Raw genomic sequence first — 27217 nt, 5'->3', positions numbered from 1 at the left:
TTCTTCGCAGATAAGCAACGATACAATTGACAAGAGCCTAGTATTTTGTATAGACGTGCGAATGTTATGCTTAAAGACTTTTAGACCTAAGTGTGCACACAGTGCCATGGAACGAGAGAAGCGATTTATAATATAATGCATCTGACCCCATCCTATTTAGAAATATTGGTTTAAAAACAGATCGTTTAATTTGATTAAAAACAAAACTTATTAGAAAGATTCACTGTCCATGGGTTTATGGTGAGAATGTGCATGACTGAATGCAATGCAATTTCGTCTGCTATTTCTGGAGAAGTGCAAATATGATCTCTAAGATGGTCCCATGACATTATAAAACATTACATTTGCGAGCAGTATAACAGTGAGTGGACAGTCCCCCTTTCTCTTTATATTGGATCTTTATCCAGCTCCTGTGAAAGGTTTGGACGTGCGTAAAACCGTCTAAATTGCCTTGTCTGAATTATATGCCCACTGGGAGCAGTTATTGTGCCTGTAATTGTATTTAGGCATAGCCTATTTAAAACAAGTTCTTGTTACATTTTTATTAGAATTTGATAAGAATTATACACTTTCTTTTCAGGACTTATCAATAGCCTAGTGAATTAAATATTGCTTATTGACTACGTTTGGCATGTCCAGACTGCAATTTACAGTAAGGCTAGCCCCTATACCAGTGCAAATGCTATAGAAAATGTTTAACAATGTATTTCCATATTGAAGCAATGCAAATAGAACAATGTGGACTGCAAAAATGTTCAACATATTTAGCAAATACGGAGCAGGCTATTTAACGAACTTGGCTATAACGGAATATTACCGCCAGCGCTAAGATTGACCATTGCGTTAGGTTTGTTAAAATAGGTCTGTCAGCGTGGATTCTGAAACAGCTTCATTAGGATGCCTGCTTGGATTCTCAGTATTTTGTAAAACACTCCAAAACACTCCAAAATAAAAGCGAACAGAAAGAATATACCTCCAACAATAGATCAACACACTGTTGTTTGAATTGAAATAATTGGCAGACTCAGCTCTGATCTGTATTCACTGTGTCTGTCCAGACTAAGCTGACTGCCTTACGCTGAGGCTGACAAACTATATCCTTTGAAAATATATAGGAGGCGTCCCAAATGGCACCCTATTCCCTATATACTGCACTACTTTTGACCAGCGCCCTATGGGTCATGGTCAAAAGTAGTGCACTGTATAGGGAATAGGGTGCCATTTGGGACACGGACATAGCCTTTCGTGAGGCCTCATTGCAAACCAAATAAACAGGATTTATTCCAGGGTTTACTCATCAATAACACAGATTAAAGCTGAGGTGGGCTGCCTCTTTGCTAGCACCATACACTACTTTCTTCTGATGCCTATAGTGCTTTTATTCCTCAACTTTTCAGGATTCCTCTGAGACTGTGCTTTTTACCTCGCTGCTTCCAATAATTGCTTCCTGTTTCCTGCAATTGTTTCTAAAATCTTCTATTTCCAGTCACTTTTGATAGAAACATTTGACCAACTACCTAGAATCAGCAGAATTGCTTAATTCAATTGTATTGACAGTTTAGGCTTAGGTATCACTATGACAATTTTCTCTGTTTTTCTCTGAGCGTTTCCGTTCTCTCCAAGAAAATTGACAATCAATTCTTATTTCTGTATTTACGGTTAAAATGTGGGTTTTGTAATCATTCACAATATCTCTTATAAGGACAAAATTATTTGATTTTTGCCATTTTGTCCCTTGCCTCATCACCTCATCGCTCTCCGTTTCTCCCCACACAGGCCAGTGCATCAGTAAGAGCTGGGTGTGTGACGGGGACCAGGACTGTGAGGATCTGTCCGATGAGGAAGGCTGTGAGATGTCCCCCTGTAAGCCCCCCAGATACCCCTGTGCCAACGACACCTCTGTCTGCCTGCCGCCTGAGAGCATCTGCAATGGGAGATACGACTGCTCTGACCACTCTGATGAGGGACACTTCTGTGGTATGACCTTTTGTTCAAATCACTTCTAACCAATTGTCTTGGTCCTATTTCTCTCACTTGCATCAATTCTCTTGGTCCCCACTTCAATTAATTATTAAATATCGTTCTATTTTTTTTCACTTAATTACATTTTTCCTTTGTCTCCCTCCGCTAGCCTGACCAGCAAATGTATGTTGACAGACAGTGTTGAGCTGTTGAAAATCAGCAGCAGTGCTTACTTTGGCATCGTCCATCTGTCCTCTTATTCCCCAGTGAACTCGGGGAGAATATCGGGGAGAACAAGCTGTTAAGACCGAAGATCATATAACTCTTGCTGACCAAGATCCTTAGTTTTGTCTGGAAACACTCCAAATACGGCAGGGAAGAGACAGGGGAGACATATTAATAGTGAAGGGGATTATGGTTAAAACGGAGACAAGCCTTTTGTTTGAACCACATGGGCTAGATGATCATAGCAGTGGGGTCAGGCTTAGGCAATGTTGATGGGGTTAGTCCAGATGAATGCCTTATGTTCACATGAATGACTTTCCCAGGGATTACCACACAACACTTTGTCCATAGAAAAAAAGATTCGAAGACAAATGTCAGGAAAGATATGTGTTCACTTTCTTGTGGGGTATTGAGCCTTTGTGCCACTAGCCAACAAGGACGTACAGTACATCGGTCTCTATTCAACACTGCTCTCTGACTTTTGTTCCATCTGTCTGTGCTCTCTGAATCAATCTGCTCTCTTCGTCGTCTTCTCTCACCATCTCAGACGACTGCATTTTGGGTAATGGCGGCTGTAGCCACCAGTGTGCAGTGGCTCCTGGGAGGGGCGTGGCGTGCTCCTGCCCGGCGGGGCTCAGTCTTAGCCCAAACAACAAGACCTGCCAAACCCTGGACTACTGCTCCAGGCACCTCAAGTGCAGCCAAGTGTGTGAGCAGTACAAAACAACCGTCAAGTGTTCCTGCTACCCAGGCTGGAGGCTGGAACTAGATGGGGACAGCTGCCAGAGTACAGGTAGCTGGTGTTAAGCTCAGTGTGATATGGCTGATAAGTCTTTCTGACACATACCTGCCCATAGAAATGAGAATTCCGGTTCTATTTCTGTGGTCCTGTGTGTCTCAGTCAGTAGAGCATGGTGCTTGCAACGCCAAGGGTCATGGGTTTGACCTGCTGGGCGCACCCATACGTAAAATGTATGCACGCATGACTGTAAGTCACTTTGGATAAAAAGCATCTGCAAAATTGCATATTTATTATTATATTCTATGGGACAGCCACCTTTTACCCTAGTGCCTTGAATCCAACAGATAAGAAGCAATGTGATCAATTGGTTATATTCCTAATTGTACATTCTATTCCAAATTCTAAAGCAGTTATTTGGGACATTCCATTTAAATACCCTCGGAAACAGTATCCATTAGAATATTGGCCATTTATATGCCAGTGGATTTATAGGCCATTTTTTCTCTTAATCAATTTCTCTGGTAATTGTATTGAATAACCTTATTTTTTTTCAATTTAAATTGTTACACTTTCAATTGGAGATGAATCCTCCAAAGGTTTCTGTACTCATTTTATGACAAGATGAGCTAAACGAGATCATGTGATATGAAAATGAAAGATAACTTTGTTAATAAAATGATGATTTCGTGAGTATTGATTTCAATATAATCTTATTCACAAACAAAACTAACACGAGTTGGAATGCTGCTGAGCAAACAGACATGACAGTTATTTGTGTATGTGTGTGAGAATCTGTTGTATTAGTATGCAATATTTATTATCAAAAATGTTTTTCTTGAGTTATTTATTGTTTCCTTCCTCAGATCCCTTTGAGGCGTTCATCATCTTCTCCATCCGCCATGAGATCAGGAGGATAGATCTCCACAGACGAGACTACAGTCTTCTAGTTCCTGGTTTGAGGAACACCATCGCCTTAGACTTCCACTTCAATCAGAGTCGACTCTACTGGACCGATGTGGTTGAGGATAAGATATACAGAGGGAAGCTGCTAGACTCTGCTGGTAGGAACACATAGTATTTGGTTGGACATGTGTTTTTCTTTTTGGATAAGCTGAGTTGTTGATGTTTAATTGAGGTCATGGGGAAAGTGTTGTATCGGCTATATTTTGTTCTCCTCTCAGCTCCACTGGCCTAATAGTCTGTGCTTTGACTCCAGAGGTGACCCTTTTTTGAAGACTTCCCAAACCAAAGCCTATTTTACCTGTGTTTCAGCACATCCTCTTGCCCTCTTATGTGTCAGTGTGTTGGTCCTTTACTGTCATTGGTTCCTTACAGGTGTGACAGGGATTGAAGTGGTGGTCCAACATGGATTGGCTACTCCAGAGGGTCTGGCTGTTGATTGGATAGCAGGGAACCTGTATTGGATTGACAGCAACTTAGATCAGATAGAGGTGGCCAAACTAAACGGGGAGCTCCGGACCACACTGATCGCTGGAGGGATGGAGCATCCACGAGCCATCGCTCTGGATCCTGAGCAGGGGTTAGTTATCTTATAATGAGAGAGAGAGAGTGAGAGAGAGAGAGAGATATTCTTATTACATTATTTTGTGGTTTAGAATTATTTTCTGGACAGACTGGGATGCTTCCTTCCCTCGGATCGAGGCTGCTTCTATGAGCGGAGGAGGACGCCATGTTGTCTTCAGAGACATGGAGATAGGAGCCTGGCCTAATGGTCTTACTCTGGACCTTATGGAGAAGAGGGTCGTGTGGACCGACGCCAGGTGGGTTACATGCCTGTACCTGTCTGCATGGGGTCATTTCCCCATCAATTCTATTTCGATTCAGGAAGTCAACTGAAATTCCAATTTTGTGAGAATTCCAATTGACTTCCTGAATTGGTTGAATTGAGTTGGAATTCACCCCAACCCTGCTGATGGAATCATGTGAAAAATTATTCTAATGGATAAACATCTATCTTCATCTCAACAGGGCTGATGCCATATTCTCTGCTCTGTACGATGGGACTGGTATGATAGAGATTCTGAGGGGACATGAGTACCTGTCACATCCCTTCGCTGTCTGTCTCTATGGGGGTAGTGTCTACTGGACTGACTGGAGGACCAACACTCTGGCCAGGGCTAACAAGTGGACAGGGGCCAATGTGACAGTCATCCAGAAGACCAGCGCCCAGCCATTTGACCTTCAGATATACCACCCCAGCAGACAACCACAAGGTAGGCTACCGCAATGTCTCAAACATTAAGATGACAAGGTTGAAAAGAGAGTGGATGTTTTGAATTAAAGACAACCTTCTCAGTCTTAACCCTCAGTCCACCTGGAAAGGTTGAAGAGTTTTGTTTTGTTAGATCAGAATTAATCATTTATTGTATGGTTGATTAGATCTGTTGCGTTTAGATTTTGGTAACATCTGTTGCGTAAAAAATGTTGGTTACTTCGGTTGCGTCTAACAAAATACTTTTCACTTTCTATATCCAAAGTTCTCTGAGAGTTATTAAGACATCTGCTCTAGTTTGTCAAAGAGATGATCTTGTCTGTCTTAATGCTGAAAGAAAACATCTTAACAACTGTCACTATTCATCAGTTGCACCTCCATCACTCGGTCGCGTCATGCCATTGTTATGAAAGTTCTCAAGCCACCCTCTATCGTCAGCACCATAGTGGTGCCCTAAAGTGGTGATAAGCCCAGTTATTCTGGAAGGAGGCTAACTACTGTTGAGTCTAAATTGCACTATAGTGCCTGGAAATACGATGACGTTGCTAAAGTAGTCAAATATTTAGTAGGAATCAACTTTGCCAGCATTATCATGTCGACAAATTTACTTTAGACAGATGGCAATGTTGTCATTAGCTAACAAAGTTAGTCAAAAATAGCTAGCAATGCTAATGTTAGCAAGCTAAAATCTGGTGGCCTCCCCTCAATCTTAGCTAGCTAGCTAACGTTATACTGCATCTAAAGTCAATCTGGCAACATCAAAATGATAACAAAAGTTTTTCCGACTAATTATTTGTCACCTTTTGAATGTTATTGGATTTCCAAGCCACTGTAATGGACTTTTGATGAAATCTTCATCAGCGCTCACTGACGATGCATTGAGTAGAATGCTTAGTCGGGCATCAGTCCAAAACGAACGTTCAAAACAATATTAAAATCAACAATGCAGTTTTAAGAAAATAGAGTTAAGAAAATATTTACTAAATAAACTAAAGTAAAAAAAAGTAACACAATAAAATAAGAATAATGAGGCTATATACAGGGGGTATCGGTACCGAGTCAATGTGCGGGGGTACAGGTTAGTCGAGGTAATTTGTACATGTAGGTAGGGGTAAAGTGACTATGCATGGATTATAAACAGTGTTTGATGGTTCGTCTGAGGGCATAGCGGGATTTCTTATAAGCGTCCAAATTAGTGTCCTGCTCCTTGAAAGCGGCAGCTCTAGCCTATAGCTCGGTGTGGATGTTACCTGTAATCCATGGCTTCTGGTTGGGATTTGTACGTACGGTCACTGTGGGGACGACGTCGTCGATGCACTTATTGATGAAGCCGGTGACTGAGGTGTTATACTCCTCAGTGCCATTGGATGAATCGTGTATTGTGATGAAACGTGCAACCCATGAATTGGTTCATCTGGCTTCATTTTCTCTGTCTGGACTTTTGGCAGTAGGGTTCATTTACAGGACTCCTGCCTTTCACAAATCAAATACTTTTCCTTCCAGGAGGATATCAGAATCTTGTATTAAAATAAACCAGACTAGTTGATTATTGAAACCACATGTTGTTGATTATTGAACAACTTCCCCCTCTCTCCCTCTCTCGGCGATAGCCTCCAATCCCTGCGAGGCGAGTGGCGGTCGTGGACCCTGCTCCCATCTGTGCCTTATCAACTACAACCGCACCGCGTCCTGTACCTGCCCTCACCTCATGAAGATATCTGCAGACAACTTTACTTGCTTAAGTGAGTGAACCTCACCCCTTCATCCGTTTGTCAGTCCGTCCGTCCTTACATCAGTCTCTCTGTCCATCCATCGCTCCATCTATCCAGCCATTCATTCATACAATCCTTCACATTCATACACTATAGTGCATGGCCTTCAAAAGTGAGTCATTTCAAAACACAGTAGGTTTCTACTGTTGTTTTGAGAAGAAAAGTGAAAAAGTTTTCTGACACAGACTGTGATTATGTTCACACTACAATGACTTTGAAAGAGCATGCGATTTCAAACTCATAACCCTGAAAGAGACATTCTCAGGTGGTTTGAGTGTTGAATGGCAAGGCCACCAATAACACCAGCTTGATTCAGAATTTTGAAAGCAGGCTATACAAAGCAATGTCAATGTATAATTTTCTCTTGTCCTTCAACAGCACTGAAGAGATTTCTGCTGTATGTGAGGCGAACAGAGATCCGTGGCGTGGACGTTGACAACCCTTACCTGAACCTCATCACGGCCCTGACGGTCCCAGATATAGATGAGGTCACGTCAGTGGACTACGATGCATCAGAGGAACGAATCTACTGGACTGACGTCAAAACACAAACCATCAAACGGTCCTCCATCAACGGAACCGCAATAGAGACAATCATATCCGGAGGTAGAGAAAGATGTTCACCTCTGTGTTTTTAAATGTATCGGTTTTCTGACACTTACGTAATAAAACGAAACGTTTTTTTAGAAATGTATTATGAGACTGTCACACTGTTTTGCATCCATTTGATGTCCTTTTGATAGGTACCCATTCTAATTTGAATAGTGCACTTGTCAGGTTGTTCAAGCGATAGACTCAGTACATTATTTTATTAAAGAGTTTAACATATTGATGTTGTCTTCTGCATATGATTGTTTGCAGGTATTGTTAATGTAAGAGGGCTAGCCCTGGACTGGCTCTCCAGGAACCTGTATTGGATTAGTTCAGAAAGCGACGAGACACAGATAAACGTGGCAAGGCTAGACGGGTCGCTGAAAACTTCTGTGGTTCATGGGATTGAGAAGCCTAAGTGTCTCATTGTACATCCGTCTAAAGGGTAATATTTGTATTCGATTTGTGTGTATACTTTTATACAGTTCAATATCTGATATTGATTAGGTATAACAAGATATACAGTGGAACTGATGTTATATAGTCAAATTAATGCTAGTTACATGATATGATCAATGATTCACTTTTGTGTTGGTGTTCTGTATGGAAAATATTGTTTTCTTATTGAGTTTTTACCTCCCAGGAAAATGTATTGGACAGATGGCAATGCAATAAACATGGCCAACATGGATGGAAGCAATAGCAAGATCATTCACCAGAACCAGAGAGAGCCTGTTGGTAAATGTCACGTGTACAATTCTGAATATTTGTTCTAAGTACAATAACATCCACATTTAGTGGCCAGTACAATTTATCTTCTGCAATTTTATATTGCATGATAACATTAGTACTATCTGGTAACAAACAACATTGCAATATTGAGTGAGATGATCGGTAGAACAGCAACCCCATAATATATAAATCAATGACTCTAATCGATGATGTCTCCTCTAGGGCTGTCGATAGACTACACATCAGATAAGCTGTATTGGATCAGTGCAGGCAATGCCACCATCAACAGGTGTAGTCTGGACGGTAGTGGTCTGGAAGTGCTGGAGACCATGAAGAAAGAGCTGGTCAAAGCCACGGCTCTAGCTGTTATGGGTGAGTGACGAGAGTTTAGCGCATGGGCCCATGTTCATAAAGTGTCTCAGAGTAGGAGTGCTGATCTAGGATCAGTTTTGCCTTTTAGAGCATGATTCTATGAATGAGCACTACTACCCTGAGACTCTTTGTGGATATTTTTTGTCTTAGAAAGTGTCTAATATAAATATGCTGTGCTCTTCCAGCTCAGAAAAGTATTTGCTGCCCAAATTGTATCTTGTTTTAAATACTAGTACATTTATTTGGGGTTGTTTTTGATCTGGAGTACATGAGTAAAAGGGGTTTTGACAGTGATGAACCTTTGCTGTCTTCTTGCATTGTATTATTTGCTGTTTCCCCATTTCTGTTTATGTCTCTGAAACTATTCTAATTCATGTTTAAAATTGCATCCCATCTGATAAAATGCCTAATCCAGACAGAATGCATTAGGGAAGTTTCTTTGACTTCAGTAGGACTTGTTTGGCCTCTACAGTGATGGGCGACAGTCCAGGAGATGTACCTTTGCATCAAGCTGCCTCACGCTACAGAAACAGAAAACAGTAACCAGGCGTTCTGACGTAGTGATGGGCAACCTGGGCTTTCTATCCATCCTGCTCACTGACTGTCTGTTCCAGGTTTACTTGTAGCTGTAATGGTGATTGTACTGTTTTAATAGTACAGATCATTGAGGGGGAGTTTCTCTCCACGCTCTACAAGAAAGTTGATCATGATACTATTATCATGGTGGAATCATTCTTTTTCATATTGATTGGATGGTTGTATTAATTTTTTAAATATCAGATCTGCATTAACCTCCTTATAGTGGTTATTCCCCATGAGTAATGCTACAGGGAGCTAGACGAGAGATACATGATAATTGATGGGCTTCTCGCTCTGGTTTTTGTTATGATTCCTTAGTTTATATTACCTCTTATCTGCTTGGGATATTGAAATGGCCTCTGGGATATTGAAGTACTATCTATCTATCTATCTACGGTCTGGTGTCATTCTGTGGGGACTACTGTTTGATTCTGATGTAATTCACCTGCAGAGGGACTGCTGTTTATGTAAATCGTATGGGTGTTTTAACCATAGAAATATATATATTTTCCTCTGTGGTTTTAACACAGCGTCTTTTTGTATGCTCTCCAATCCTCCCATCGTTCGAGGAGATTCTGTTCTTTGTTGATAGCTGTAGTCCAGCAGGCCAAAAGCCAAGAATGGTCTGGCTTAAGCCCACTGTACTGTTCCCCATTCAAGCTTGCAGACAGGTAAAAAAAAGAAGATAAATTGAAGTTCCCTGTCTACAGCCTACAGGCACAGGATTGGTCTTGCTTCAGAGGTTTTCTGACTGCTGGGCTGCTGTCCTATGTCTGTTGTGCTGGGCTGACTGTATCTCAGTGTTGCCTGTTTTGCTGGAACTGCATAAACATTTTTGTTCATTTTCGGTCAAGGGTGCAAGTACAGTACATGGGCTCATATTATAAGAAAAAAATATCTAAACAAAATGTCACATGGCCCAGTTCCTCTGTTTCCTCCCTGGACCTGTGCCCCTGAGACTTATGGGTAGAGGAATGAATTTAAGATCCTGTCTCTCTGTCTCATATCACCCAATTCTCAGAGGAAGACATCTGAAAGTCCTCCTTTACAAAGCTCCCTCCTTGTACCTTATTTTACAACAATCCCAGGAGTCAGCCTGGGCATACTGTACAGTGAGAGCTATACATACCTTATGGATAATACAGTATTATACCATTCCTAGAATGTATTCAGTTCAGTTACAGTTGTATGTTACAATTCCTAGGAAAGCAATCATTCAATGTGTTATTTGGGTCCAGTGATATTTATAGTATTCTGTGAACATGCTGTATAGCCTACTATTTATGAACAAATGTGCTGTTAGCTTTTTATTGAAGGGTTACTCACAGACAGCACAGAACCCCTATTGCTACTGTACAGTATTTATGGACTGTTGAATAGCTATTATTTATCAATATACTTGTCAATTTAGTCATGAACAATCATTGATTTTCTGTCTTCAGGTGCCAAGTTGTGGTGGGCTGATGACAACTTGGCCCAGTTGGGGACCATCAGTAAGAGAGGTGGGCTGGACATGGTGGTTTTACGCAACAAGACCACAGGGATTGTTCATATGAAGATGTATGACAAAGACAGCCAGACAGGTAATGCAATGAGTATGACTGCTACTCAATGCTTTTACTCAGATGATGTCCTACCTCCTTTTAAAGCTTTGTTGGAGCCTTTTGACTAGAAATAAATACGTATTTATCCTCCATTGAGAGTGCAGTCCTGTGTAGCTCAGTTGGTAGAGCATGGCGCTTGCAACGCAAGGGTTGTGAGTTTGATTCCCACGGGGGACCAGTATGAAATAAAGTATAACAATGTATGCGCTCGCAACTGTAAGACTAACATGTAAATGCACTAACATTGTTTATTATTGGTATACAGTTTGGAAGTTTACATACACCTTAGGCAAATAGATTTAAACTCAGTTTTTCACAATTCCTGACATTTAATCCTAGTAAAAATTCCCTGTCTTAGGTCAGTTAGGATCACCACTTCATTTTAAGAATGTGAAATGTCAGAATAATAGCAGAGAGAATGATTTATTTCAGCTTTTATTTATTTCATTACATTCCCAGTGGGTCAGAAGTTTACATACACTCAATTATTATTTGGTAGCATTGCCTTTAAATTGTTTAACTTGGGTCAAACGTTTTGGGTAGCCTTCCACAAGCTTCCCACAATAAATTGGGTGAATTTTGGCCCATTCCTCCTGACAGAGCTGGTGTAACTGAGTCAGGTTTGTAGGCACACACTTTTTCAGTTCTGCCCACACATTTTCTATAGGATTGAGGTCAGGGCTTTGTGATGGCCACTTCAATACCTTGACTTTGTTTGTCCTTAAGCCATTTTGCCACAACATTGGAAGTATGCTTGGGGTCATTGTCCATTTGGAAGACCCCATTTGCGACCAAGCTTTAACTTCCTGACTGATGTCTTGAGATGTTGCTTCAATATATCCACATAATTTTCCTTCCTCATGATGCCATCTATTTTGTGAAGTGCACCAGTCCCTCCTGCAGCAAAGCACTCCCACAGCATGATGCTGCCACCCCCGTGCTTCACGGTTGGGATGGTGTTCTTCGGCTTGCAAGCATCCCCCTTTTTCCTCCAAACATAACAATGGTCATTATGGCCAAACAGTTCTTTTTTTGTTTCATCAGACCAGAGGACATTTCTCCGAAAAGTACGATCTTTGTCCCCATGTGCAGTTGCAAACCGTAGTCTGGCTTTTTTATGGCGGTTTTGGAGCGGTGGCTTCTTCCTTGCTGAGCGGCCTTTCAGGTTATGTCGATATAGGACTCGTTTTACTGTGGATATAGATACTTTTGTACCTGTTTCCTCCAGCATCTTCACAAAGTCCTTTGCTGCTGTTTTGGGATTGATTTGCACTTTTTGCACCAAAGTACGTTCATCTCTAGGAGTCAGAACGCGTCTCCTTCCTGAGCAGTATGACGGCTGTGTGGTCCCATGGTGTTTATACTTGCGTACTATTGTTTGTACCGATGAACATGGTACCTTCAGGCGTTTGGAAAATATTCCCAAGGATGAACCAGACTTGTGGGGGTCTACGATTATTTTTCCTGAGGTCTTGGCTGATTTCTTTTGATTTTCCCATGATGTCAAGCGAAGAGCCACTGAGTTTGAAGGTACGCCTTGAAATACATCGAAAGGTACACCTCCAATTGACTCAAATTATGTCAATTAGCCTATCAGAAGCTTCTAAAGCCATGACATCATTTTCTGGAATTTCCCAAGCTGTTTAAAGGCACAGTCAACTTAGTGTGTGTAAACTTCTGACCCACTGGAATTGTGATACAGTGAATTATAAGTGAAATAATCTGTCTGTAAACAATTGTTGGAAAAATTACTTGTGTCATGCACAAAGAAGATGTCCTAACCGACTTGCCAATACTATAGTTTGTTAACAAGAAATGTGTGGACTGGTTGAAAAACAAGTTTTAATGACTCCAACTGTATATGTATGTTTCAGCAGAAATTGTCATTTTTGAATCCAACTGACCAAAAAAAATGGTTCTTCATTGAGGCACAGCTTTATTGAAATAACACTAGGATTCCTTGTAGCAGTTTTGTGAGTCATTGGCAGTATCATCCATTTTATTGACATGTCCAATATAAGGATTGCTCTCGATCTCCGTTAGTAATAAACATGGGAATGAAGGTGTCTTAAATGTAAATCTTTAAACTTCCTCCTCAAACTTCCTCTGACCGATTAGCTACTTCATTTATCTTTTTGACACAGACCACATGGGAGTATGGCCATGTCTCATTAGTCTTCTCTCTCTCCCCTTCTCCTCTTTCTCGCTCTCGCTCCCACTCTCACTCTCACTCTCACTCTCACTCTCGTCCTCTCTCTCTCTCTCTCTGTCACACACACAATGGCAGTGCTAATGCTTTCTTGGAAGTACTGTAATCTCATGAAAAGAATCGGAACGTAATGCAATGCAGATGTACTCTGTCTAACTCTGCTTATTTCCCCCATAATGCTCAGTTAAATATTAAAACATGTTGTTCTACTGTGTCATTACTGTGTTGCTTCCTGAATGAATACACAAGCATATACAATGACCATGCCTACGTGTTAAATGTACAATGTAATGTCTAATGTACACTGTTTGTTTACAGCGTAACGTACAATGTAACCTAACCATGTCCCACTGCTGTGCAGGGAGGAATCTCTGTCAGGTCAACAATGGTGGCTGCTCTCAGCTCTGCTTCCCGACATCAGAGAGCACACGGAGCTGTTCCTGTGCCGTGGGCTACAACCTCCACTCTGATCGCATGTCATGTGAAGGTACTGTACCGGCTTCTCATGGGAGTACAGGGAACAGGGAACACAGTATATTTAAACCATGATGTGAATCTGATTTGACATGCTATGCAGGTCCCATATTGGCCTTGACATATGGTGTTGTCTATGAGTGTTGCTTTTTTGTGTTTGAAGGACTAGGGTCTTTCCTGATGTGATGTGAAGTGAAGGTTAGAATTTAATTGTACATGTACAGTAGATGCCATATAGTTGATTGGTTTGGCTTTGTGTTTCAACTTGAAGGCATAGGGTCTTTCCTGATGTACTCGGTTCATGAGGGCATCAGGGGGATATCCCTGGATCCCAGTGATAACAGTGAAGCCTTGATGCCGGTGACCGGCTCTATGATGGCTGTGGGGATTGACTTCCATGCTGGTGAGTGTATTGACATTGTTTTATTGTGATTATTTGGACTATTCTTCCTGCTTCGGATTGCAAATTAATCACTAATTTCAATGTTTTAATTGTTATTTTTAATTATAGTTTGTAGAAAACAAATGAGGGGGAGAACATTAATCCTTTTCAATTAATTGGTGTTCCTCATAGGAAATGATACGTTATATTGGACAGACATGGGCTTGAACAGAATATCCAGAGCCAAGCGAGATCAGACGTGGAGAGAGGACATTGTCACTAGTGGTATCAGCCGCGTGGAGGGGATTGCAGTGGACTGGATTGCAAGTAAGTAGCCGAGCTCTCAAAGTAAACCTTTACATAAGAGAATACAATGTAAAGTGCCAAGTAGGACATACAAGTACAGTTGCAGTCAAATTCAGTGCCTTCAGAAAGTATTCAGACCCCTTGACTTTTTCCACATTTTGTTAGGTTACAGCCTTATTCTAAAATGTATAACATTGTTTTTGTAAAAAACTGAAATATAACAAAAAAAAAGTGGTTAACCCACTGGCTATAAGGTGAATGCACCAATTTGTAAGTCGCTCTGGATAAGAGCGTCTGCTAAATGACGTAAATGTAAATGTAAAATAACAGTTACATAAGTAATCAGATCCTTTACATAGGTATGCAGACCCTTTACTCAGTAGTTGTTGAAGCACCTTTGGCAGCGATTTCAGCCTTCGAGTCTTCTTGGGTATGACGCTACAAGCTTGGCACACCTGCTAAAAGCCGGGTTGCTGAGGGGCTGGGAGGTTACCGTTGTGGTAGGCTGCCTAAGAGACAACCCGCGGAATTGCTCCAGCAATGTGTTAAATGCTCGGACATGGCGTTCGGCCAAGGTCTGGAACTCTTCCATGAGACCACAAAGCAACTCCTTGTGTCTTCCAATGGTGGCTCCTTGGGAGGAGATGGCGTTGCGGAGCTGGTCCGAGTCTGCTGGGTCAGTCAGGCCAGTTCGTACTGTCACGTTTCAGGAGAAGACCCAGATGCAGACAGTGTCGAAGTAATAAAAGTTTATTTCAAAAACAGGGGGCAGGCAAACGACAGGTTGAGGGCAGGCAGAGGTCAGAGTCCAAAAGGTCCAGAACGGCAGGCAGTCTCAGGGTCAGGGCAGGCAGAGGTCAATAATCCAGGGTGGTATGACAAGGTACAGAACGGCAGGCAGGCTCAGGGTCAGGGCAGGCAGAATGGTCAAAACCGGGAAAACTAGAAAACTTAAAGACCGGATGCAAGGGGAAAAACGCTGGTAGGCTTGATGAAACAAAACAAACTGGCAACAAACAGAGAACACTGGTATAAATACACAGGGGATAATGGGGAAGATGGGCAACACCTGGAAAGGGGTGGAGACAATCACAAAGACAGGTGAAACAGATCAGGGTGTGACATCTAGAGCTCTGTCAGAGTGACCATCGGGTTCTTGGTCACCTCCCTGACCAAGGCCCTTCTCCCCCGATTGCTCAGTTTGGCCGGGCGGCCAGCTCTAAGTCTTGGTGTTTCCAAACTTCTTCCATTTAAGAGTGATGGAGGCCACTGTGTTCTTGGGGACCTTCAATGCTGCAGAAATGTTTTGGTACCCTTCCCCAGATCTGTGCCTCGACACAATCCTGTCTCGGAGCTCTACGGACAATTCCTTCGACATCATGGCTTGGTTTTTGCTCCAACATGCACTGTCAACTGTGGGACCTTATATAGACAGGTGTGTGCCTTTCCAAATCATGTCCAATCAATTGAATTTACCACAGGTGGACTCCAATCAAGTTGTAGAAACATCTCAAGGATGATCAATGGAAGCAGGATGCACCTGAGCTCAATTTTGAGTCTCATAGCAAAGGGTCTGAATACTTATGTAAATAAGATATTTTTGTTGTTTATTTGTAATACATTTGCAAACATTTCTAAACCTGCTTTCGCTTTGTCATTATGGGGTATTGTGTGTAGATTGCTGAGGATAAAAAAAATATATCAATTTTAGAATAAGGCTGTAACGTAACAAAATGTGGAAAAAGTCAAGGGGTCTGAATACTTTCCGTAGGCACCCTTGCAAGATTCACTATTTCTTCTAAAATAACTTGAAATTAAAACAAAGTTTTTCACACAGGTATTTGTTTGATTTACAACTGCACAGGACCAAGAAAAAAATATAAAAATCATATTTTTCACTTCGAAGTATAAAAAAAAACTGCGTTGACTAAATTATTCAGAATTCTAATTAATTTGGTTGGAGGCAGGCGATTCTCGTTTACAGTGTAACATCTTACCTGTGGTAAGTTGCAGGTGGCTACAGAGTAAAAATAGCAGTTCAACCATAAAAAAAGAGAACAGAACATTCTGCTCCATTGCGCTCCATTGTAAAGTGAAAGGGTGCCAATATATTTGACTGCAAGCAAAATATATTGGACATACTTCTCAAGTAAGACATACATAAAATGTAATGAATTGACTGACTTGTAATGCAATGGTTTAACACTGTACAAAGTCATGTTTGTTTGTGTTGTTCACTAGGTAATATCTATTGGACGGACCATGGCTTCAACATCATAGAGGTTGCTCGACTCAGTGGCTTGTACCGAGCCGTGGTGATAGCTGAAGGACTTGACCAGCCCAAAGCAATTGCTGTGCACCCGGTGAAAGGGTGTGTACAGTCTTTCATTTCAGTCAACACTTTAAAGTCCACCCACTTGGTATGTAATGAACACATTCTATCTGCATAATGTATTCCCTAGAAATGACCACCAAATAACCAATGTTTTAATTGATTTTGATAGCCAGTAATAATGAACCTCATAAGATGATCATTACAAGATTATGTAGTAGAATTTATATAATTACAGTGCCTTTAGAAAGTATTCTCACCCCTTGATTTTTTCCACGTTTTGTTATGTTACAAAGTGGGATTAAAATGGATTTAATTGTAATTTTTTGTCAACAATCTACACAAAATACTCTAATGTCAAAGTGGAAGAAAATAAACATGTGAACGTTTATACAAATCATGAATAATAAAACACTAATATGCAGTGCATTCGGAAAGTATTCAGACCCCTTCACTTTTTCCACATTTTGGTACGTTACAGCCTTATTCTAAAATGTATTAAATATGTTTTTCCTCATCAATCGTTCACACCATGCCCCATAATAACAAAGTGAAAACAGGTTTTTAGAAATGTCCTAAGTAAAAGGCACATGACAGCCCGCTTGGAGTTTGCCAAAAGGCACTTAAAGGACTCTCAGACCATGAGAAACAAGATTCTCTGGTCTGATGAAACCAAGATTGAATTATTTGGCCTGATTGCCAAGCGTCACGTCTGGAGGAAACCTGGCACCATCCCTACGGTGAAGCATGGTGGTGGCAGCATCATGCTGTGGGGATGTTTTTCAGTGGCAGGGATTGGGAGACTAGTCAGGATCAAGGGAAAGAGGAACATAACAAAGTACAGAGAGATCCTTGATGAAAATCAGCTCCAGAGCACTCAGGACCTCAGACTGGGACGAAGGTTCACCTTCCAACAGGACAACGACTCTAAGCACACAGCCAAGACAACGCAGGAGTGGCTTCGGGACAAGTCTCTGAATGTCCTTGAGTGGCCCAGCCAGAGCCAGGACATAGACCTGATCGAACATCTCTGGAGAGACCTGAAAATAGCTGTGCAGCGACGCTCCCCATCCAACCTGACAGAGCTTGAGAGGATCTGCAGAGAAGAATGGGAGAAACTCCCCAAATACAGGTGTGCCAAGCTTGTAGCGTGATACCCAAGAAGACTTGAGGCTGTAATCGCTGCCAAAGGTGCTTCAACAAACTACTGAGTAAAGGGTCTGAATACTTATGCAAAGAAACAGCCATATCTCAGACTGCCCATCTTAATCTTTTCTTTTTATTGGCCAGTCTGATATATGGCTTTTTCTTTGCAACTCTGCCTAGAAGGTCAGCATCCCGGAGTCGCCTCTTCACTGTTGACGTTGAGACTGGTGTTTTGCGGGTACTATTTAATGAAGCTGTCAGTAGAGACCTGTGAGGCATCTGTTTCTCAAATTAGACACTCTAATGTATTTGTCCTCTTGCTCAGTTATGCACAAGGGCCTCCCACTCCTCTTTCTATTCTGGTTATAGCCAGTTTGCGCTGTTCTGTGAAGGGAGTAGTACACAGCGTTGTATGAGAACTTCAGTTTCTTGTCAATTTCTCGCATGGAATAGCCTTCATTTCTCAGAACAAGAATAGACTGACGAGTTTCAGAAGAAAGTTATTTGTTTCTGGCCATTTTGAGCCTGTAATCGAACCCACAATTGCTAATGCTCCAGATACTCAACTCGTCTCAAGAAGGCCAGTTTTATTGCTTCTTTAAATCAGCACAACAGTTTTCAGCTGTGCTAACATAATTGCAAAAGGGTTTTCTAATGATCAATTAGCCTTTTTAAAATGATAAACTTGGATTAGCAAACACAACGTGGACTGATGGTTGCTGATAATGGGCCTCTGTACGCCTATGTAGATATTCCATTAAAAATAAGCCGTTTCCAGCTACAATAGCCATTTATAATATTAACAATGTCTACAATGTATTTCTGATCAATTTGATGTTATTTTAATGGACAAAGAAATTGCTTTTCTTTCAAAAGCAAGGACATTTCTAAGTGACCCCAGTCTTTTGAACAGTAGTGTATATATTCTACTTTGACATTATGTGGTATTGTTGTGTAGATCAGTGACACAAAATATCAATTTAATCCATTTTAAATTCAGGCTGTAACACAACAAAATGTACATATGACATCAACAAATTACCAGCCAAAGCACACTATAAAGTATAAATACAGTATTTCCCCACTCTCTGCACTCTCTGCATTCATAACTGATAGCACTGTCTCATGTGTTCAGCTTCTCGATCATTAATAAGAGGAAAATAAATGACAGGTCCATTTTCCCACATCAGCTTAGACTGCAGGGCACTTTCCTATTGATTCCTCCCCCTGATGAGAGATGCTAATGAACCAGGATAAGCAGCTGAGGAGAATAGAGATGAGTCTACTGGCACTGTGTGTGTGTGTGTGTGTGTGTGTGTGTGTGTGTGTGTGTGTGTGTGTGTGTGTGTGTGTGTGTGTGTGTGTGCCTACTGTCACAGCTTGTGCCTCACCTGCGCCGGGCTAATTAATGTTGTCTCTCTCTAACCCCTATTATTCATAGCATTGTATGCATGCATTACCCCGAGGTCTCATGTAGAGAGAGTTAACTTTATGTGGCAATCACTCTGATTGCTTAAATTAAAGCCAATATAGAAATATGTCAACAACTGGCCCCCTATGGATATACGAGTTTGTGTGAGGAGATTGGAGCCAGGGCATACTGTCATGTTATATTTTATAATTTATAATTGGTGCGTTCACAGTTAGTAAGTCATAACCGTCGGAACATTGATCAGCTGCACGCCTCAGTATTAGTATTCTGAAAGGGAATTGAAAATGTCTACTCCACTGTCCATCCATACCAGCATTGAGTTCAGCCACCTTTAGTTGATGCATTGATTCTGTTATGGCCATGTGATTTATTGCAAGCTCTGATGCTTGATGTATTGCACTCTGTTTTTCTGGCTTGTGCTGTGTACATGTTTCTTACTGACATGCTGCTTATTGTATTGATGTCATTTCCGTCATGAGCCTGTGTCTAATAATGATGTGTTGATGCTGCTGACTTGGTCCAGTTCTCTCTTGAAAAATAGATCTAGACAAAAAAAAAATGGTCTACCGATTATGAACAATTCACATTAGATCAACCCAAAGCATTTCCTGTCAATGTATGAGGTGACTGTAAAGTATGAACATTGTTTGGTGGTGGCTGTGAACTCTTCTTACCCTTCTGTTGTCCTCTTGGCCAGGTTTCTGTTCTGGACAGAATGGGGCCAAAGCCCCTGCATCGGTCGGGCCCGGCTGGACGGATCAGACCAAGTAATTCTTGTCAACTCTGGAATAGCATGGCCCAATGGGATCTCCATAGACTATGAGGTATATTTAAGCAATAAGGCCCGAGGGGGTGTTGTACAGTGCCTTTGTAACGTATTCAGACACCTTGACTTTTTCTACATTTTGTTACATTACAGCCTTATTCTAAAATTGATTAAATTGTTGTTGTTTTCTCATCAATCTACACACAATACCCCATAATGACAAAGCAAAAACTGGTTTTTAGAATTGTTTGCTAATTTATTATAAAAAACTGAAATATACATTTATGTATGTATTCAGACACTTTACAGCATCGAGTCTTCTTGGGTATGATGCTACAAGCTTGGCACACCTATATTTCGGGAGTTTCTCCCATTCTTCTCTGCTAGATCAGGTTGGATGGGGAGCGTTGCTGCACAGCTATTTTCAGGTCTCTCCAGAGATGTTCGATCGGGTTCAAGTCTGGGCTCTGGCTGGGCCACTCAAGGACATTCAGAGAATTGTCCCGAAGCCACTCCTGTGTTGTCTTGGCTGTGTGGTTAGGGTCGTTGTCCTGTTGGAAGGTGAACCTTCGCCCCCAGTCTGAGGTCCTGAGCGCTCTGGAGCAGATTTTCATCAAGGATCTCTCTGTACTTTGCTCTGTCCCTGCCGCTGAAAAACATCCCCACAGCATGTTGCTACCATCACCATGCTTCACCGTTGGGATGGTGCCAGGTTTTCTCCAGACGTGACGCTTGGCATTCAGGCCAAAGAGTTCAATCTTGGTTTCATTAGACCAGAGAATCTTATTTCTCATGGTCTGAGAGAATTTAGGTGCCTTTTGGCAAAATCCAAGCGGGCTGTCATGTGCCTTTTACTGAGGAGTGGCTTCCATCTGGCCTCTCTACCATAAAGGCCTGATTGGTGGAGTGCTGCAGAGATGGTTGTCCTTCTGGAAGGTTCTCCTATCTCCACAGAGGAACTCTAGAGCTCTGTCAGTGACCATCGGGTTCTTGGTCACCTCCCTGGCCAAGCCCCTTCTCCCCCGACTGCTCAGAAGAATGATGGAGGCCACTGTGCATTTGGGGACCTTCAATGCTTTTTTGGTACTCTTCCCCAGATCTGTGCCTCGACACAATCCTGGAGCTCTACGGCAATTCATTCGACCTCATGGCTTGGATTTTGCTCTGACATGCACTGTCAACTGTGGGACCTTATATAGACAGGTGTGTGCCTTTCCAAATCATGTCCAATCAATTGAATTTACCACAGGTGGACTCCAATCAAGTTGTAGAAACCTCTCAAGGATAATCAATGGAAACAGGATGCACCTGAGCTCAATTTCGAGTCTCATATCAAAGGGTCTGAATATTTATGTAAATAAGGTATTTTTGTTTTATTTTTAATAACATTTCTAAAAACCTGTTTTCACTTTGTCATTATGGGGAATTGTGTGTAGATTGCTAAGTAATGTTTTTTATTTAATACATTTTAGATTAAGGCTGTAACGTAACAAAATGTGGAAAAAGTCAAGGGGCTGTTCTTAAGCATGACGCAACGCGGAGTACCTGGATACAGCCCTTAATCGTGGTACAGTAAATTGGCCATATACCACAAACTCCCTGAGGTGCGTTATTGCTATTATAAACTGGTTACCAACGTAATTAGAACAGTAAACAGTATTTTTTGTCATACCCATGGTATGCGGTCTGATATACCACGGCTGTCAGCCAATCAGCATTCAGGGCTCGAACCACCCAGATAATAAAATAGAATAATTAATGCCATTTAGCAGATGCTTTTATCCAAAACAACGTATATACGTTCATCTCCAAAGTTATTGGCATCCTTGATAAAGATAAGCAAAAAAGACTGTTTAAAATAAATAATACAAATACTGAGCTTTATTATATGCTCAATTGTTAGTATTTTTTATTATTATTTCAAAGTAATACAGATGCTCAGAGAAATACATTTTGTTGAACAAGTTTTTTCTTTTTTTTTCTTAAAAAGATAGGTGTCAAAAAATGATTGGCAATCAGTGGGTGCAGGCATTGTAGTGTTCTGACCCGAGCAGGAATCGAATCCATGACGTTGATGTTGCTAGCTCCACACTCTTACCCACTGAGCCAAACAGGAGGACCAGGTGTTTTTTGGGCCCCCAGAGTGCACACACAGTACTTTAGCCTCCCTGTGATCCTCCTGGCTGAAGTGGCATTACACTCTGCTTTGTGTTATCTTTTTATAAGGATACTCTCCCACCGTGATATACCTCAAGTTTATTTTCTCCACATTGTATTCTAGGAAAATAAATTATATTGGTGCGATGCCCGCGCCGACAAGATAGAGCGGATCAGCCTTGAGAGCGGAGAGGGCCGGGAGATAGTACTGTCATCTTCAGCCAGCAATGCAGCAGATCTGTTTTCAATGGCTGTCTATGGGGCTTACATATACTGGGCTGACAGGTAATTTATTATTCCATAAATGTTACAGTACAGAACAGTCTCGCCAAACAGGCTCCATAGAAGCCTTCGTCAGCTGCTCTACCCTTGTTGGATTAACCACCTGCACCACAAGGTCACTTTAAATACTATAATAATTGACAGAGAAAAGGGCAGAAAAATGTGAAAAGACACCTTCTCTCTATTTAAATTGTGCGTACCTACCTCAATGTCGTCCACAAGGGTAGCTAGGTGCCGTCACCTTCTGTCAGACCAGCTGTCTAGCATATTTTAGCTTCTGTGTAGTGTATTTTAATGAGTTCTTCTGTTTTAATTAGTCGAGGGCCATTGATTATCCCCGTGTCAAACTTCCTGTTACCTGGTGTCAAACTCCCTCCTCTTCCTGTTGTGTGTGTGTGTGTGCATGTGTGCGTGCGTAGGGCTCATGCCAACGGCTCCATTCGCCGAGGCGTCAAGAGTTATGCAACGGAGGGAGCCATGACTCTGAGGAGTGGCCTGGGGGTCAACCTGAACGATGTCAAAGTCTTTAACCGAGGACGGGAGAAAGGTTGAGGTTTCAACTTCGTTATCACATCCTTATTATTTCATGTTCTTACCAGGCTGTCAGTACCTGGGTTTGTTAAGTGTTCTAGAATCGACCTGAGATTAAAGGGCCAATCAGCTGTTGAAACAATAACAAAAGCTGAGGGATGGGGCTAGAAAAATGTAATCACTCTCAAATTCATAAACAGAGCTATGGATGCAAGGACTGACCATCCATGAAATCAAAATGATAGTTTAAACCATGGTGTGTTTACATTTACTTCGTTTACAAACATTGGAATACAATACGCTTATATTTTGGGTTCTGTTGGGGTACAACAGTTAAACTAAGCTCATGAGGCATTTATTTATAGGTTATATTCTTCAAGAATCAATAGGTACAAATAATGTCCAAAAATGGATGCAGCAACTGCTTATTGCCCCTTTAATGTGAAGGTATTGAAACCTAATATCTGAATATTGACTAACATTGATACTGCAATATCATTGCAACTTCATAATGGAATCTTATTCCTTATGGTCAAAACAATACATTTCAGATTGATAGCCAATGAGACTGTGGAGAACCTGACTTGACCCTGTGTTGACCTCTGACCCTGCTGTTGACTTCCCTACAGGAACCAACCCGTGTGGCCAGAACAACGGAGGCTGCCATCAGCTGTGTTTCCACCAGGGCAGTGGGAGGAGGACGTGTTCCTGTGCTCACGGCTACTTGGCTAAAGGTAATCAGTGATCTTTTGTATGTTTATGTTCATTTATTCATCTCTTTTATTGCCTCGTTTGCTTTTTATTCTTTCATTTTATAATTGTTTTACTGTTAAGTGTGTAGCGATTTTAAATGCATTTTAAAGTTTGATCTTATTTTTTACTTTTTTTCACATCAAATGTTTATTATTTCAATTAATCACAGTTTCAAGGGTTCAATTAGATAATCATTGTCATTTGATTAGACGGTCTCAACTGTCACCAGTACGATGGCTACCTTCTCTACTCTGAGAGGTCGGTCCTGAGGAGCATCCACCTATCAGACGACAGCGACCTCAACTCTCCCATCAGGCCCTATGAGAACCCTGCCTACTTCAAGAATGTGATAGCGCTGGCCTTTCATCACCAACAACAGAACTCTGGAGGCACCAACCGGATTTTCTATAGTGACGTTCACTTTGGGAATATACAGGTTGTCAATGATGACTGGACTGGACGGAGAGTGATCGTTGAGAGTAAGTTCACTTTGATAAAGTGTGTTATTTGTTTGTCTGCTCATTTATCCATTACTAAATTGATTACTAACAGCTCTGAGTTAGAAAAGATGAAAAATTTTGTTTATCATATCTACAGATGTAGGATCTTAATTTGAGCCAATTTGCTACAGCAGGAAAATAATCATGCAGCAACAGGAAATGTGAATAATAATGTGGATTATAATTAATGGACATTATTGTAGGGGTTAATATACATTTTTCGTTAGGGCAAATCAAGTCTGAAATTTCAAAGTGTAAATGACAAAATTTAAAAGCCTTTTTAAACCTCAAATATTGCTGTGCAGGGAAATTCTCAGCAACAAAAGAGTGATCAAATTAAGATCCTACATCTGTAGCAAAGATCAACGGGAGAAGTGGAAATCCCTGTAGAATGTACGTGCATCCTTTTCTCACCTCCTTTCACATTGAATGCGTTCATTATTTGATTTCTGCACCTTAGTTTCCTCCCTGCCTTTAGAAAGATGAGAGAGAAGACTGATGAGCAAGTAAAGCTGCTGTTTCAAGTAGTGAACATTTCTTTCCCACAATTTCAAAGGTCTTCAACTTTCCATTGACAAGAGCTCAAACTGTTACTTGGAGTGAAACCAGAGGGATCCCACATAATCTCACTGCCTTTCATGTACCACTGATGTCAACATTTAGAGACCGACTCAAGCCTCTTTTGTACGTCTGACAGAAACTCAGATCTTTTGCCATTTCTATTGCTTTCATTTTGTTGCTGATAGAAGTAGCAAAACTATCAAAGACTGCATTGTACAGCAAGATGAGATGTCAGTTGAAATGATTTTAGAAGTGATACATTACATGTTATCTAGTTCTACTGGAGTTGTAGATGATGAAAGGAATCCTATATAGAGAAGCTTTAGGTGTATTAATATAATAATGTAATGACCCAGCTGGGTCATAAAGGAAAAGAAAGACGGGCACCAGGTGTACAGGGCAGAACACAGGTTTATTCCTAAATGGGCTATTGTTCAGGCCACAGCCCACGCCGCTAAATCCCGAACGTACACAAATATAACATGTCAAGTTAAGGGTCCCGAACAGAAGAGGGGGAGATGAGACAGTAACCCCTATTTATGCATTTCAAAACCCCGCGGGATTACCCATCATACCCCCCCAACCTTTCCATCTGTCCTGGTATATTTAACCCCTTCTAGCACCCATGAGAACAATAACACACCCACGAACACAGAACACAATACCGGGTCGTTACAATAATATTGTATATGCCATTTAGCAGACACTTTTATCCAAAGACTTAGTCATGCGTGCATACATTTTATGTATGGGTGGTCCCGGGAAGCGAACCCACTATCCTGGTGTTGCAAGTACCATGCTCTACCAACTGAGCTAGAGAGTACCAGAATTTGGTGTAGGTGTATAAAAGGGTTGGCCTGAGGCTTGTGCTGTGAGGAGTGGGCGTGTTAGTTGGTATTGGCATTTTGATCCGTCTTCGTTTGCAGCCAACTGTAATAGGTGATGGATGGCAAACAGGAAGTGATGTGATGACACCTTCTGTCCCCACTGTAAATCACTCCACAGAAACTTCAAACACTACAGACACGTTCAATCAGTTCCACCATAACATATTACCTGATCTATTCACACTGTCAAGGACAGTTGACTACTACTGGCATTTCCTCTGGCTTTTTTCCGGCCTACTAATGCAAATTCCTTCCAACAATCATCAAAGAAGACAAAATATATGTATTTCATTTCTGTTTCTTTCAGATGTACAAACATGAGAAATAGATGAAAATAGCATATTAATAGACAACCATGACACCTAGAACAACAGGAAAACAGTCTTATTATTTTATAAAATGTTTGAGCCCAGACAGATAAATACTGTGATTAAATACACTACATGACCAAAAGTATGTGGACATCTGCTTGTCGGACATCTCATTCCAAAATCATGGGCATTAATATGGAGTTGGTCCCCACTTTGCCGCTATAACAGCCTCCACTCTTCTGGGAAGGCTTTGCACTAGATGTTGGAAAATTGCTGCGGGGACTTGCTTCCATTCAGCCACAAGAGCATTAGTGAGGTTGGGCACTGATGTTGGGCAATTAGGCCTGGCTTGCAGTCAGCGTTCCAATTCATCCCAAAGGTGTCCGATGGGGTTGAGGTCAGGGCTCTGTGGAGGCCAGTCAAGTTCTTCCACACCGATCTCGACAAACCATTTCTGTATGGACCTTGCTTTGTGCATGGGGACATTTTCATGCTGAAACAGGAAAGGGCCTTCCCCAAACTGTTGCCACAAAGTTGGAAGCACAGAATCATCTAGAATGTCATTGTATGCTGTAGCGTTAAGATTTCCCTTCACTGGAACTAAGGGGCCTAGCCCGAACTATGAAAAACAGCCCCAGGCCATTATTCCTCCTCCACCAAACTTTAGTTGGCACTATGCATTCGGGCAGGTAGCGTTCTCCTGGCATACCAGATTTGTCCGTCGGACTGCCAGATGGTGAAGCGTGATTCATCACTCCAGAGAACGCGTTTCCACTGCTCCAGAGTCCAGTGGCGGCGAGCTTTACAGCACTCCAGCCGATGCTTGGCATTGCACATGGTGATCTTAGGCTTGTGTGCAGCTGCTCAACCATGGAGACCCATTTCTTGAAGCTCCCGACGAACAGTTATTGTGCTGACGTTGCTTCCAGGGGCAGTTTGGAACTCAGTAGTGAGTGTAGCAACCGAGGACAGGCGATTTTTACGCGCTTCAGCACTCGGCGGTCCCGTTCTGTGAGCTTGTGTGGCCTTCCACTTCACAGCTGAGCCGTTGTTGCTCCAAGGCTTTTCCACTTCACAATAACAGCACTTACAGTTGACCGGGGCAGCTCTAGCAGGTCAGAAATTTGACGAACTGACTTGTTGGAAAGGTGGCATCGTATGACGGAGCCTATATGACTATATAACTATATGACGCTGGAGCCTATATGCGAACCGAACGTTTGAAAGACATTAGTTTGAAAAACGAGAAAAAAACAGCAATAGTAATGTTTGTCCATATTGAGACGCTGTAGTCAGAATGAATCTAAGATAACTCAGAATCTGTCATTCATTTTGACGTTTTTCCCGAGCAGATCTTAGTCGCACAATTTTACATG

At 41.6% G+C, this 27217-nt stretch overlaps 1 protein-coding gene across 1 annotated transcript in view; it reads left to right on the top strand.

Annotated features, from left to right (window-relative positions):
- Nucleotides 1-27217, top strand: part of LOC311112185 (low-density lipoprotein receptor-related protein 1B-like) — a 177102-nt gene that overhangs the window by 77927 nt on the left and 71958 nt on the right. Inside the window, exons 21-41 of the mRNA XM_084155198.1 lie at nt 1782-1977; nt 2735-2980; nt 3793-3990; nt 4265-4469; nt 4546-4710; nt 4919-5163; nt 6773-6904; nt 7313-7540; nt 7796-7970; nt 8169-8263; nt 8480-8629; nt 10651-10791; nt 13383-13508; nt 13767-13898; nt 14070-14204; nt 16425-16554; nt 19791-19917; nt 22141-22301; nt 22718-22845; nt 23459-23563; nt 23792-24061. Coding sequence (XP_084011324.1) covers nt 1782-1977; nt 2735-2980; nt 3793-3990; nt 4265-4469; nt 4546-4710; nt 4919-5163; nt 6773-6904; nt 7313-7540; nt 7796-7970; nt 8169-8263; nt 8480-8629; nt 10651-10791; nt 13383-13508; nt 13767-13898; nt 14070-14204; nt 16425-16554; nt 19791-19917; nt 22141-22301; nt 22718-22845; nt 23459-23563; nt 23792-24061 — 3490 coding nt within the window. The remainder of the gene's footprint in view (nt 1-1781; nt 1978-2734; nt 2981-3792; nt 3991-4264; nt 4470-4545; nt 4711-4918; nt 5164-6772; nt 6905-7312; nt 7541-7795; nt 7971-8168; nt 8264-8479; nt 8630-10650; nt 10792-13382; nt 13509-13766; nt 13899-14069; nt 14205-16424; nt 16555-19790; nt 19918-22140; nt 22302-22717; nt 22846-23458; nt 23564-23791; nt 24062-27217) is intronic.

The sequence above is a fragment of the Coregonus lavaretus genome (assembly GCF_964263955.1).
Source record: "Coregonus lavaretus genome assembly, chromosome: 38".
Classification (NCBI taxonomy): Eukaryota; Metazoa; Chordata; class Actinopteri; order Salmoniformes; family Salmonidae; genus Coregonus; species Coregonus lavaretus.
This window is presented reverse-complemented; position numbering and strand designations above follow the sequence as displayed.